A 14,433-nucleotide genomic window follows, 5' to 3' on the forward strand; every position below is an offset into this window, starting at 1 on the left:
TTGTTTCAGGCTTTGGAAGGTGGGGCAAACCCCCTATGTGGATCTTTGAGAAGCACAAGTCTTCTGCAGCTGACAAGCCCTGTTGCCCACAGGTCCACACACACAGTCAACACAGTCCTGTCCTGTGTGAGTGCCCCGACCTCCCCAAGTGGACCCAGACTCTCCACGGCGGGAGCCCCACACACTCCACCACCACCCCACACTCTCCACCCGCTCCTTGTGCACACCCTGCCCCGCTCAAGTCAGCTCATTTGCCAGGCTGCAGAGAATCCAGTCACCAATCTATGCAGGCCCACAAGTTGCCTGAGGGCTTGTTGTTGGGTGGGGCCAGTCTCTAGGGTGGGCTGCCTGCCCTGGCTGAGCTGGATTAAATCGGTGCTCTAGCGGGTGGAGCAGACCCTGGGCTAGCAGGTCTCAGGGAGAACTCCAATGGCGTCTGTGTCAGCACGCCCACACCAGGCCACAACAATGGCCGACGCCAATGTCCCAGTCCCTGGAGAGGTCTCACCCCTCACCGAGATGCACTCAGGGCCTATTAGGTGAGTCTCTTGTCACCGAAGCACTGTGCACCTTTCTTTCTGGTGATTTTAGGATGCTTTCTGGAACGGGTGAGTTTGTGCGTGGGCCCTTTAAGAGCCGGTTTTAGTTTCTTTGTGAACCGGGTTTTCTGGGGGTGCTACCCAATGCTTTAGTAGCAGGCAAAGTCAGATATTATGCCACTGGTCTCGATTGTGCTGGGTCCACAAAATGCCCACAGCGGGGGCGCTCCCCGGCTCAGGACCCCGCGCCTCCAGGGAGGCTGCGTACCTGTGAGCTGCTCCCGGCGGCCGTGAAGCTGGCGGCTTGTGAAGGCGGCGTTTTTCCTCTCCAGAAGGGAGTCTCTGCCTCTTCTACCCCAGTTAGGATTGTCCGTTGTTTCAGGAGCTCCTCTTATCCAGTTTTCAGTTCTGTCTCAGGGGTAATTTTTCCACGAGTAGTTGTAAATTGGCTGTGTCCACGGGAGGAGGTGAGTTCAGAGTCTGCCTACGCCGCCATCTTGACTCCGCCCACCCCAGTTTCCATTTTTTAATTTCACAATTTTGAATATAGCATAGCATTTAAAAAAATTTATTGTGAAATATTTATACACATGGAAATACATTGGAAACATAAAATATAAACATACAACATACAAAATAATATAACCAACATCTGTGTACCTATCAGTCTAAGAACTATATCCTTAAAAGTGAAGTTGAAACCCTCCTATCCTCTTCCTGAACGAATCCCTCTCTCTCCCGCCTAGAGGTAATTACGTTCTGAATTTGTTGTTTATCATTCCCACGCATTTCTTCATACTTTAGCATATTTGTATGAATGCCTGAACAGCAGCGTTGTTTAACAGGTAATTAAGCTTTACATAAGTGGTGTAATAGATGTATATTTTCTTCTGCAACTTGCTTTTTGAGTTAATCATTATGTATGTGAGATTCACTTATGTTGAAATGAGTAGCTCTCCTTCATTCACTTTCACTACAGTATTATATTATATTTCAAATTCTTAATAGGTTGAGAACCCAGCAGTACGTGGAGGAAATCTATGAAATAGAATTTTCAGTGACCTTTAACTGAAATTTAGCATTTCTTTCAATTACAAAGTAGGCAACCAGTCATAGTAACCTGAGACTTGATCACCAATAGAAATCACAGATATTTCCATATCACATTATGGTTGATACAGAGCTCTCAAAATATGGAGTAAGCTCATTAATTACTTTGAAATTGTTAGTTGCTAATCTTGCTACTATATATAATTATTTAATGGGTTAATAAAAACACAGATGTTACCATATTATAACTTTTTTAGTATGCTGGTAATAACTGTATTTCCATATAATTAGTTTCTTTGTAATCCTATATATCTTATTTAAAGACACGACACATTTTTTAATCATTATCTTGAGAAGGGGTCCATAGGTTTCATCAGACTGCTGAAGAGGTCCTTGGCACAAACAAGGTTAAGAACCTTTGCTCCCAAGGAATTTCACTCCTAGGTATCTATCCAAGTGAACTGAAAATGTATGTCCACACAAAGGCTTGAATGTGAATATTCATAGCAGTATTATTCACAATAGCCAAAAAGTGAATGGTCTATCCATATGTTAGAATACTACTTTCACAGTAAAGAGAACTAGTTACTGATGCATACTGCAACATGGATGAACTTCAAAAACATGATGCTAATTGAAAGAAGCCAGATACAAAAGACCACAAATTTCATGATTTCATTTAAAGGAAATGTCCAGAGAAGGCAAATCTATGTATAGAAACTAAATTAGTGGTTGCTTGGAGCTAGGCATGAGGTAGATGGGATTAACTGCAAATGGGCACGAGGCATCTTTCTTTGGGTCATGGAAATGTTCTAAAGTTGCATTGTGGTAATATTGCACAGCTCTGTAGATTTACTAAAAACCATTGAATTGTACACTTAAAATAGATGAAATTTATGGTATTTAAATTAAACCTCAATGAAGCTGTTAAAAAGGCAAGAACCTTTGCTTCATTGTGTGACCAGATCATTTATTTGTTTTTCTATTAATGAATATTTAGGTGATTTCTATTTTTGTTTTTGCTATTAATAGCAATATTGCTATGAGCACTCTTGCACATCTCTTTCTGCACCCACTGGGCATGTCTCTATGGTGTATAACTAGAGACAAAATTACTACATTGCTTCAACTTTGCTAGATATTGAAACATTGCTTTCCAGATGGATACAACAATTTGTATTCCAGCAGCAATGTGTAAGAGTTCTTGTCATCCATAGCCTCACCAATACTTGCTATTGTCAGACTTTTAACTTTTGACAATCTAATAGGTATGAAATGGTATCTTGTTTTAATTTTCTTTGCAACATTTTTTCATCTGGTAGACACTGGTGTTTCCCCTTCTGGGACAAGGCAGGACAGTGTGTGTAGCCGTTAGGTGCTTGGAAACATTCTGTCTACATTTGAATAATGGTTCTACCGCTTCCTAGGAGTTATGTAACTGGGAAAATTCTTTTATAATTTTATCCATATATAACTTCACATTTTTGTTTTAATTTATTCCTAGATGGCTTATTTTTTTCTTGGCATGTTGTGCTTCTCTGAGTAGTATCATTTTATATTTTTCCCTGTTTTCCAGTAGGTAATCAAATCACTTGTGAATATACAAACTATTAGGATGAATATGTGAGTTACAAAAGTTAGTTGAGTTTTTATGCAATTTTTAATCATAAACTGAAGAATACCAAAAATAAAGCAAAATTCTTAAAAGAGCCACACACACAAAAATGCAGATTACCTTCAAATCAGCAGCAGTTAAAATGACAGTTGACTTCTAAACAGCAACAGTGAAAGCCAAGAGACAATGTAACAATATCTTCAACATGCTGAAAGAAATTAACTGCCAGCTAAGAATTCAGTTTGTTCCTTTTCAATCCTTATATATTTTCTTTCTTTTTTTGCTTCCTGTTTTTATTTCACTGACTAGGACCTTCAATATAATGTTAAATAAAAATGGTGATGGAGGGCGTGTTCATCTCATTCTTGATCTTAAATGGAATGCTTCTAATGTTCCACCAAGAAGAATAATGTTTCTTGTAGAATTTTTTGTAAGTATCCTTTATCAGATTAAGGTAGTTCCTTTCAATTTTCATTTTGCTGTGAGTTCATTGTAAAAAGACCCTGAATTTCCTGTATCTATTGAAAAGATTCTTTAACTTTTCTTTTTTAATATGTTAATATAGTGAAGAGCTTTTCTAATGTTAAATTATTCTTTTAATCATGGGGTGAACTCAACTTTGTCATCCTTTATTATCTTTTTTATCTTTTGCTGGATTCCATTTACTAGTAGGTTGTTTAGAATTTGTGCATCTTTGTATGTGAGTGATTGGGAATAGTCCATAATTTTCCATTCTCATACTGTGTTGTCTGGGTTTTGGTGCACAGGCTGATTTCCTCTTCCTCTCCTGCCCCCTGAGTGGTCATCCTTCTTCAGCGTAAGCCCTGCACACACATATGTATTGAACATGATGTTAAACTAAACTCTTATTAATAAAGATTGAATTTAGTCAGTATGATCCTCCTGAACACACTGATTATACTAGCTTCAAATTAAATTATATATAGAGATATATATATATTTCAAAACTTAACTTTTAAATTTCACGATTATTATTATTCATTATTATTACCATTAGTCTGCTCACAATTTTTTTTAAAAACACTTTTTTAAGGTATGATTGACATACAAAAAGCTGTACATATTTAACATATACAACTTGATGAGTTTGGAGATAAGTATACACCCATGAAACCATCACCACAATCCACACCACAAACATCCATCACCACTAAAAGTTTCTTTTGCCCTCATTATTTATTATTATTTTTGTGATAAGAATACAACATAAGATCTACCCTCTCAGCAAATTTTCAAATATACAATACAGTATTGTTTCTTGTGTCTCAGACCTTCCTTCAATGTATATTAAATATTACACAATAAAAATTAAAAATGAAAACTCAGTGCGTAAATTAATGGCAGCTTGGACACAGTGAAAGAGAATTAATGAACTGGAAGACAGATCTGAGGAAATTCTCTCGAATGCAGCACAGAGAGACAAATAGACATAAAATGTAATAGAGAGGTTAAAAGATACGGAAAAGTGAGTGAGAAAGTGTAGTTTGCATTTGAACAGAGTTCCAGAAGGTAAAACTAGATAGAATCTGTAGAGGGGCAAATTTCAAAGAGTAATGCCTCACTCACCTCACCCTAATCCCAGACTTGTAAAGACCCTGACCTCATTTTCCTCCCCTCTTTGATCTACTGCCTGATCTCCCTATTGGCCAAACTCACCCATAGAACAGAGGCTGCAGGCGTGTTGTTGATGCCATCTGCACAGGTTAGCATTAGTACGTAGTAGAGAAGACTGGAGAGTGGATGGGGGGGAGAGGGGGCAAATGGAAGATATCCAGCACAATATTTTCTTCTAAAAGTTTTGAAGTCTTGCTTTTCACATTTAAAACTTTATTTTAGCAATTGATTTTTTGTCTGTAGTGTGAGTAGGGTTTAGTATTCAAAATATGTAGAAACTGATACAGCATTGGCACAACCAATTGGAAAAAATGCTCCACTAGTCAGAATTGATTCTGCCTGTTAACATCAAGTAAGACCACGCTTATGAACACTAGTTAAATATTATATCACAGCAGAGGTGGATTCAGGCCTTGTGGGGCATGAGACATATATAATTTGGGGGTCCTCTTCAAGAAAAATAATAAATTATGTATAAAAGAGAACATTTGTTGAGAATAAGAAAAAACTACAACAAAGTACAAATTTTTTAAAAGCTAACAAATACCACAAACACCACAAAATCCAAAAAACCAGCATAATATTTTTGTTAATGAACTGCCTGACTCACTTCTATAATATTTCTTTTCCTACATTTTTGGCTGCATATTCTTCAACAAACTGCTTCATATGTCATAGACTTCTTATGCCTTGAGCAGTCTTCATGAATTTTGAGGGTTCTTAATAAATTCACCCAGTCTGAACATCCATCTGGTATGAGCAAACTCATATGTCTTGTTAAATCAGTTTACAAACAAAACAATAAAAGCAATCCTTTACTTTTGCTTGCAATACCCGAGAGAAGACCTCATAATGGCTTGTCCATTTAAAAACTTGTTTTTTCAAAATATCTATTTGAGAAGCTCTTTTGTTCATTGTATGATTTATCTGATTCTCTATAAATATTAATGGGATCACTATTTTGAAAAAATTTTTACAAAACTGTCATTAAATAGTGTTGAGTGAAATTATCCATCTGAACAGAACAAAATGAAAGATTATATGGTGCTTATCCAAGTCAAGAAATTTATCAAATTGAAGCTGTTTCAGACCTTCATGTATATTCTATTGATCATATAAATTGTGGGAGGGTTTTTGGTGAGGAATATTGGCCCTGAGCTAACATCTGTTGCCAATCTTCCTCTTTTTGCTTGAGGAAGATTGTACCTGAGCTAACATCTGTGCCAATCTTCCTCCACCTGATATGTGGGACGCCACCACAGCATGGCTTGATGAGCGGCGTATATGTTCCTGCCCGGGGTCTGAACCCGCAAACCCCAGACTGCCAAAGCGGAGTGCACAAACTTAACGACTACATCACTGGGCCAGCCCCATAAATGGTGTTTTTTTAATTATTATTTTCACCATCCTTCTCATCTTTTTTTCCTGTTTGGAAAGGAAGTATATCTCATAATTTTCTTTCTCTCTTCTATTGTCATTTTTATCATCTATAGTTTCTAGGCTATCTTAATTCTTTTCTTTGTCTTCAAGACATTGACCATAAGAGTTTTTGGTTTCTGTTATGTAATATAATAGTTTTTGACATTTCAAAACTTTACTCCATTTTATTTATTTACTGTTATGTTTTTGACATTCCTTAGAATACTTCTTCTTCATCATCTTTGAATTTTGGTATAATCAGCAATTATGAAAAACATAAAATTAATTTGAATTTAAAGCATACTAAAAGCAATCAAATGCAACGTATCACCAAATTATTCACACTAATACTACATACCTAGTTCTTCCGATTAATACGTTTAGGAGATTTGTCTCTGGAACACTTGTTTCTTCAGGCCATTTCACTACACTGGTGACAATTTTGTGCACTCTTTTGTCTGGAACCATCAGATTGTCAGAGCAAGGTGCATCAGACACACTAAACATGTGATTCAATAGACTGGGAATCATGAAACACAAGACTTCACTTATAGATATATGCTGTTTGCAGGGGTACTGCAGGTTTGTGCCTTGTGAATGTAGGAATTCAGGTGATCCCATCAAAAAATATAATTATAAACAGTGCATTATTTTATGTATTTCTGACAGAAGAGACCTTACATTTTGAAACATCTTATCATTGGAAGAATTTTCCACAGACTAGCTTCTGGTTTCATACATTTCACACCTTGTTACCCTCCACTATCCACATATTTCTGATGCCAGGGGCCATAGGACATGCTCTGTGATAAACCTTTAATCTGCACCTACATATCATGACTCCAGTTAAGTCCACATAGTGGACAGTAAAAGTATTTCTGGAAGTCATTCCTTACTGGGAAAACAGCTAACGGTTAACTCGAATGAACACACAGTGACTGCAAACCACATAAAAATACCCAACTAAACTCAAACGCAATGAATCTCCAAATCGACTTCCTTTTAGCCATATCCAAAAAACAAGCTCACAGCTACTCCACTGACAGTCTCAACAAAGCGAAATGTGGTAGACAGGTAGTTAGAAAAGAAAGGAACCGTGATCTTAACCAATGTGGGCAAAATATCTTACTTTTAAAATTTTACAAAAACATATGACCATCTGAACCCATTTCTAGTCCCTCCTCAGGGCCTGGAAGCGGCTCAGGCAAGTGAAAGACCCCATCCTTAAGCCTGTGGCCCTAGTTGGGAAGTGGAGATCCAATTTTATTCTTTTCCATATGGATAACCAGTTGTCTCATCACATTTATTGAAAAATCTATTTTTTTCTCTTTGTATCTGCACAGCCAGCTGCTGTATGTTGAGTTTCCATATAATTGGGAACTCATGTTCATATGTGCTCACTGTACATGGTGCTGGTTGGTGGTTCATGGCTGGTTCCTTTTTTAAATTCCCCGGTCTCTTAGTAATTTCCTTTACTTTCTATACGCCCAATAACATAAGAAAATTATGTTTTATGCTGGATCTAGTTGTTTTACAGGAGGAAGGCCTCCAAGAATGTCTAATATTCTATGCTATCAGAAGCAGATATCTCTATCCTTAGAGTTCTAAATTTTGGTTATCATATTTTTCACTTAGAGAATGCCTGGTCATTCTTTTTTTTTTTTTTTTAATAATTTTATTTATTTTTTCCCCCAAAGCCTCAGTAGATAGTTGTATGTCATAACTGCACTTCCTTCTAGTTGCTGTATGTGGGACGAGGCCTCAGCATGGCCGGAGAAGCAGTGCGTCGGTGCGCGCCCGGGATCCGAACCCGGGCCGCCAGCAGTGGAGCGCGCGCACTTAACCGCTAAGCCACGGGGCCGGCTTGCCTGGTCATTCTTGATGGTCCCTTATTCTTATATTTTTGAAACACTATTTCATTTTTCTAAATTTATTAGATATATACATCTTATATTCTGTAGCTGATAATTCCAATATCTGAAGACTTTGTGGGTCTGATTCTAGTTATCTACTGTTTCTATTGACTCACTGGGTTCTGCTTTCTCACTGTATTAGTGATTTTTGATTGTGAACATATGGTCAACACATCTTTATCTGTTTAATTCTTTGAAGCCTACTTAAAGGAGTTTTTTTTCCCCTCCTTCTTAGAGGTGATTTGAATTTGTTTCTGCCAGGTGCTAGGAGTACTTTCAACCCAATTTCACTTTAAAATTAATTCTTGGCTCAAGATTTTTCAAATCAAACAGAAGTATAAATTTGAGCTACAAACTCTTGAGAGCCAGATTGGGCTTTCATATGTTGGTGAGAGAATTCCCCTGCCATCATTACCCTACGCCAAGATTGAAACAAATGAAGAGTTTTTTTTCTAGTTTACCTTTCCGTTGAGGGTCTAGCTATTTGAGGATGGGTCATAGCTTTACATGTGGGTTTCTTATCACAGTGCTTCACAAACTCTCTGTTTGTAGCCATCACAGAAAGATACTTTTGTAAAATACAATGGAAACGAGTTTCTAGAAAGACGGAATGCTGCTTGGATGTTATTGCACTATAAAATTGCTAGAAAAGTTTCTAAACACTCTCAATTTCTGTACATATCTCAAGATGAACTGGCAACAGATCACTGGTAGACTGATCTTCCAATCCCACTTTGAGGTGCGCTATCCGATCCTTCTTCTCACCTTGAGCAGGCCCTAAGCTTTATCTCTTGTTCCCACACCCCACATGGCCGTCAGAATGGAAGTTCAAGGTCTGTTGATATGGGAGACCTCACAGAGCCCTGAGAGGGTTGGGCACTCACTGGCTTATCTCTGGATTCCTGCTTTCACTTCATTTTTGACCTCTAAAGATTTCTCTTTATATCTCCCTAGTTTGGAAATACATTAAGAGAGCTTCCCCCATGATCCAACACTCCCTCTTCTAACTGAAATGTATGCGTATGTTCACCAACAGACATGCACAAGAGTATTTATAATCCCATTTTTCATAGTTGACCCAAACCGAAAATAGCCAAAGTTTTCATTAGCAAGAGATAAATTGTGATCCCCCCGCCATGTACTATATAATAATAAGAATGAACAAGCTATTGCTACATGTAACAACATGAGTGATTTTTACAAACATGATGTTGAGCCGAAGAAATCAGATATAAAATCATATATATTGTATAAATCCATTTAGATAAAGTTTAAAAACAGGCAAAATTAACCATCCTGAAGACATGTCTGCGCTTAAAATCCCTTCCACGCCTCACCACTGCTTTCAGGAAAAAGACCCAATCCTTGCTGTGGCTGACAAGGCCCAAGCAGTCTGTCCACTGTCCATGCTAGGAGCTCATCCGGGCCAGTATCCCTTGTTCTGTATTCCATCAGCGCTGACATTCTTTCTGGCTTCAAATCTGCCAATTGCCTTTCCACATGGGCTCCTTCTTACACGTAGGTGCTTTGGCCTGAAATATTTTTTCCTCCTTCTCCTCGGCTCTTTTTACCAAACTAACTCCTCTTAGATCTTAGCTTCAACCTCTTCGTCAGTTAAGCCTCCACTCTTCTCCTTTCTTGCCATCCTTTATTTCCCTGTAGCACATGCAGGACTTTTATAACTCCATCATTGATTATAGTAATTGATGTTGGTATCTGTCTCTCCCACTGCAATGTAAGCTTTATGGAGCAGGAATTGTATTTGTCTTGTTCACCACAGTTTTCCTAGTGCCTAACACGGTGCTTTGCACGTAATAGTTGTTCAATTAATGTTTGCTGAGTAAATGAGTGAATAAATGTACTTTGCTATACTGTAACAGAAACTGTGCTGGAGACAATTACATTAAAATATTAGGCTGGATATTTATTTAAACCATGGGGAAAACTTATTAGAAATTTTTTTTTAAAGATTTTATTTATTTATTTATTTTCCCCCCAAAGCCCCAGTAGATAGTTGTATGTCATAGCTGCACATCCTTCTAGTTGATGTATGTGGGACGCAGCCTCAGCATGGCCTGAGAAGCGGTATGTCGGTGCGCGCCCGGGATCCGAACCCGGGCCGCCAGCAGCGGAGCGCGCACACTTAACCGCTAAGCCACGGGGCTGGCCCAGAAATTTTTTTTCCTCAAAATTTTTTGGGCATTCCTAGATATACTATGCCTTAGTTCATTCCTTCAGATCATGTCACTCCCTGACCCAAAGCTCCCCATCACATTGATTCAATCTGGCCCTTGCCTGCTTCTCTGGCCTCATCCCATACTGCTTTTCCCTTCTCGTGCTGCCCTTCCTGAGCCTTGACCATCGCGCGGGGGGTCCTACGTTAGGACCGCCATACTAGCTGTACGCTCTGGCGGGACTGCTCTTCCCCCACGTGTTCATGTGGTGGGCTCTTCCTTATTCATGAAGTTTCAGCTCCAATTTCACTCTTTTAAGGAACCTGCCTGCCCTAGACACTCTCTACCACATCATCCTGTTTTATTTCTTCATAGCATTTACCAGTGTCAGAAATTATCTTGTTTATTGTACTTGTTTACTGTTCTATCCCCAACACTAGATTGTAAACTCCATGATGGTAGGCACTGCATTAGCTTTACTCACTGCTGTGTCCACTGCATCTAGCACTTCGACTGGCATGTAGGAGGTGTTTGATAAATATTGATTGAATGATTGAATGAATGTGTTAGTGATTAAGCATTCATTCATCCTTTCAATATAGAACAGTGCTGTCCAATAGAACTTTCTGCAATGATGGAAATAGTCTATGTATTTTTCAGGGTTCTCCAGAGAAATAGAACCAATAGGACACACATAGATATTTATATTTACAAGAGCAGACTTATTATAGGAATTGGTTCATGTGGTTATGGAGGCCAAGAAGTCCCACAATCTTCCACCTGCAAGCTGGGGAACCAGGAAAGCCAGTGGTGTAATTCAATCTGAGTCTGAAGGCCTGATAGTGTAAGTCCCAGTCTGAGTCCAAAACCTTGAGAACCGGGAGTGCAGATGTCTGAGGGCAGGAGAAGAGAGACGTCTAAGTTCAAGTAGAAAGAGAAAGTAAACTCACCCTTCCTCTGCTTTTTTCTTCTATTCAGGCCCTCAACGGATTGGATGATGCCCACTAACATTGGGGAGGGCTGTCTGCTTTACCCAGTTCAACAACTGAAATGCTAATCTCTTCCAGAAACACCCTAACAGCATACTCAGAAATAATGTTTTACCAGCTATTAGGGCATCCGTTAGCCCAGTCAAGTTGACACATAAAATTAACCATCACAGTCTATAAGTCTGTTCTGTCCAATACAGTAAATACCAGCTACATGTGCCTACTGAATACTTGAAATGTGCCTAGTGTGACTAAGGAACTTAATTTTAAATTTTTATTCAATTTCAATTTGAATAGACACAAGTGGGTTACCATGATGGACAATGCAGCTCTCCAGAACCTAATTTAGGATGGAGGGGCAGAGTCAGGAAAGGTCTCTCAGAGGTAAAAATGTGTAAATGGAGACTTGGAGGATCAGTTGACAGCATCCAAGTAAGAAGTGAGGTGAGGGAGAGGAAGGCTGAGGGTGTGCAGTTAGGGCTCAAGGAATGGCAAGGACATTCTAGAGAGAGGAGACAGCATGTGAAAATCCCCAGAAGTGGAGAAGCTTTAAAAAAAGGATTTTTAGTGTTGAGGAATTGGGTTCTTTTTCAGAAATTTTATGATATAGTGACTTTTTATTGACCCATGGTTTCTCTCATCTCAGAAATATTTGAGGTGCGTTAAGTAACACGTTCTGACAGGACATGCATCTTGGAGCCAATCCTCAAATATCCCACCTTTCCCAGTGAAGTTTTATTGCCTAAAGACTTTGCTAAACTTTTTTTGCTTAGGAGCCTCAATTTCTTCAGATTGTACCATGTCTTATGGGTAATAGGTTTTATAATTTTACTAACTGCCCTGTAGGGAAAAGTTTTCTCTTATTTGGCCTTTTATTACCATTTTGGAGCCTAAAGAGTCAACTAATTTCAGTTTGTTCACTCCCTCCATACCTATATTTATATATTTTTTGATTTTATATACTTTCTGCTTGACTTTTACATAGTAAATAAGAGTAGAGATCCACTTTCCCATACATATCAAATCGTTTGATACTTTGGCTCAAAAAATCAATGAAAGGCAGATATTGAGTGAACTCTTGCAACTTTTAAATGTAATTCAACGTCTTTTTTTTGTATTTCTTTTAGAGTCATCATCTCCCAATTATTTGAAAGTTATAGGTCTGATTGATATATATATATATAAAGTTTAATTCTCATTGTGTTATGATTATTCAAATTCAATACTGGGCAAAATTTCTACTTATCAGCAAGAAAGGATTTATACTCTAAGAATGCATAACTGTAATTTTTTTTGTAGACTAATTACCACTTCAAAGCCCTCTTAATGAAAAAGGAATCTTATCCCATTTTAAACTCCCTTTCCCACAGATTTACTCATTTTTCACCCCTGACATCACCTTTTATATTTTTGCAGATTTTTTTTGATGTGAACCAATTTTTCTTGAAAACTATTTCTCTATTTTTCCATTTAGTTTGCAGATTTGTAGATTTTGTGGGCCAAATATTCTTGAAGACGTTTATTATGGCTTACTAAACAGAAGTAAGATCTCAGGTTTAACACACGAGCTGCAAAACTGGAAGTTCTGAATTGTAAACTGGTTTGCCACCTTATTGTGTGACTTAAACTGCTCTTCTAGGAAGATGCTATTCCTAATGTTCAAGGTGATTCTATATCCATCTTGTGTATTTTTCTGATTTATTTTTAAGATTATTAAAAAGTATTAATAATAACTAGTTGAACTGGATTTAACCAAGAAATTCTGAGAGACGTGTGAGCTTGGGCCTCTATTATTGTAGGGGCACAATACTCATGCTAGTCCAAAGGACTGCTAAGTGGAGTGTACCAGCATCTACCCCCTTCTCAAACAGCTCAGCACCACTCAGGGCATTATTTAAACAGTCTCTGTGCCTGTTAATGAACAACCACAGGGCTGTAGTCAGAGATTCAAGCCCGAGTAGTTAAAGAGTTAGAACTGTCACCTGAATGCACATAGTAAAGTAGTGTTGTAAAAAGTTAAGAAAGTACAAAAAGGGGGAAGATTGGAAAACAAACTTGGTCACATAAACTGAATGTTAAGAAAGCCATGGTGAGAAATGCACAAGAGAGTACTTATAGAGCGAAAGAGGGGGACCTCCTGGGAATTAAGTGCCAATTATGTCCTGGACCAAAGTACCACTGCTTTACTAAAGACAATTTATTTAAAGCAGCGACCTTGGGGTCAGGCATGGCCAGATTTGATCTCAGGCTCCTCTTCTTCCTACTGAGTGTCCTTGACAAATTACTCGACTTCTATGAATCTCAACTTTCTCTTCTAAAAAATGAGGGTTATTATACTTACTTCACAGGGTAATGTAAGGATTAAGTGATGTAACCAGACATTAGATAAAAAATAGTTCTCTTCCATCCCTCTTACAACATCGACAAGCATTCCTTAGAGGTGGTTTGCAGTGGTTAACTGCTGGGACTCTGCAATCAGACTGTTCAAGTCATAGCTCTCTCACTTATCAGCTGTGTGATCGTGGACAAGTTACTTGACCTATCTGTGCTTCAGTTTCATCATACCTAAAATAAGGATATTAATAGTACTTTTTCCATAGGGTTGTTATAAGGATTAAAGGAGTTAATATATGTAAAGGTCTTAGGACAGTGCTTGGCACATAGTAAACATTTTCAAAGTGTTAACTAAAAATATTCAATAGTTTGATTCTTTCCGAAGTGATTCATTTCGTCTTAGGTTATGGTCACATAACCGGACAGGAAGACGTGGTAACAGTCTTGCCAGCTGTGAGCGACTTTCTAGTAATTCCGTTTGCGGCAACATTGCCCGCCAGGAACAGGTGGTGTTGGTAGCTTCCTCTCTAGCTAGGGCTGTAGACGGTTGAGGGCAGTTCTGGGCCAGAGCGTTTGGAGCCAGCAGCCAGGCTGCCTTGCATTCAGCCTTTGTTACCGACATTGGGCAAATTAACATTTCTGACTGTTTCTTCCGCTGTGAAATGGGGATAATTTTTGCCTTTGGTGGGGGGGAGGGGTGCGAGGATTAAACAAAGTAATTTACGTGCAGCCCACAGCCTGCACCCAGCACAGAGCGGCAGTGGT

The 14,433-nt window shown here is 38.5% G+C and overlaps 1 protein-coding gene across 1 annotated transcript in view; it reads left to right on the forward strand.

Moving 5' to 3' along the window:
• Positions 1–352: 352 nt before the first annotated feature.
• The window catches only part of RELN (reelin), a 490,103-nt gene continuing 476,022 nt past the window's right edge, over positions 353–14,433 (forward strand). The window contains exon 1 of the mRNA XM_087441541.1: positions 353–539. Coding sequence (XP_087297667.1) covers positions 482–539 — 58 coding nt within the window. The 5' untranslated portion in view covers positions 353–481. The remainder of the gene's footprint in view (positions 540–14,433) is intronic.

This window comes from Ceratotherium simum, chromosome 1 (assembly GCF_057802395.1).
Source record: "Ceratotherium simum simum isolate JZ-2026a chromosome 1, ASM5780239v1, whole genome shotgun sequence".
Classification (NCBI taxonomy): domain Eukaryota; kingdom Metazoa; phylum Chordata; class Mammalia; order Perissodactyla; family Rhinocerotidae; genus Ceratotherium; species Ceratotherium simum.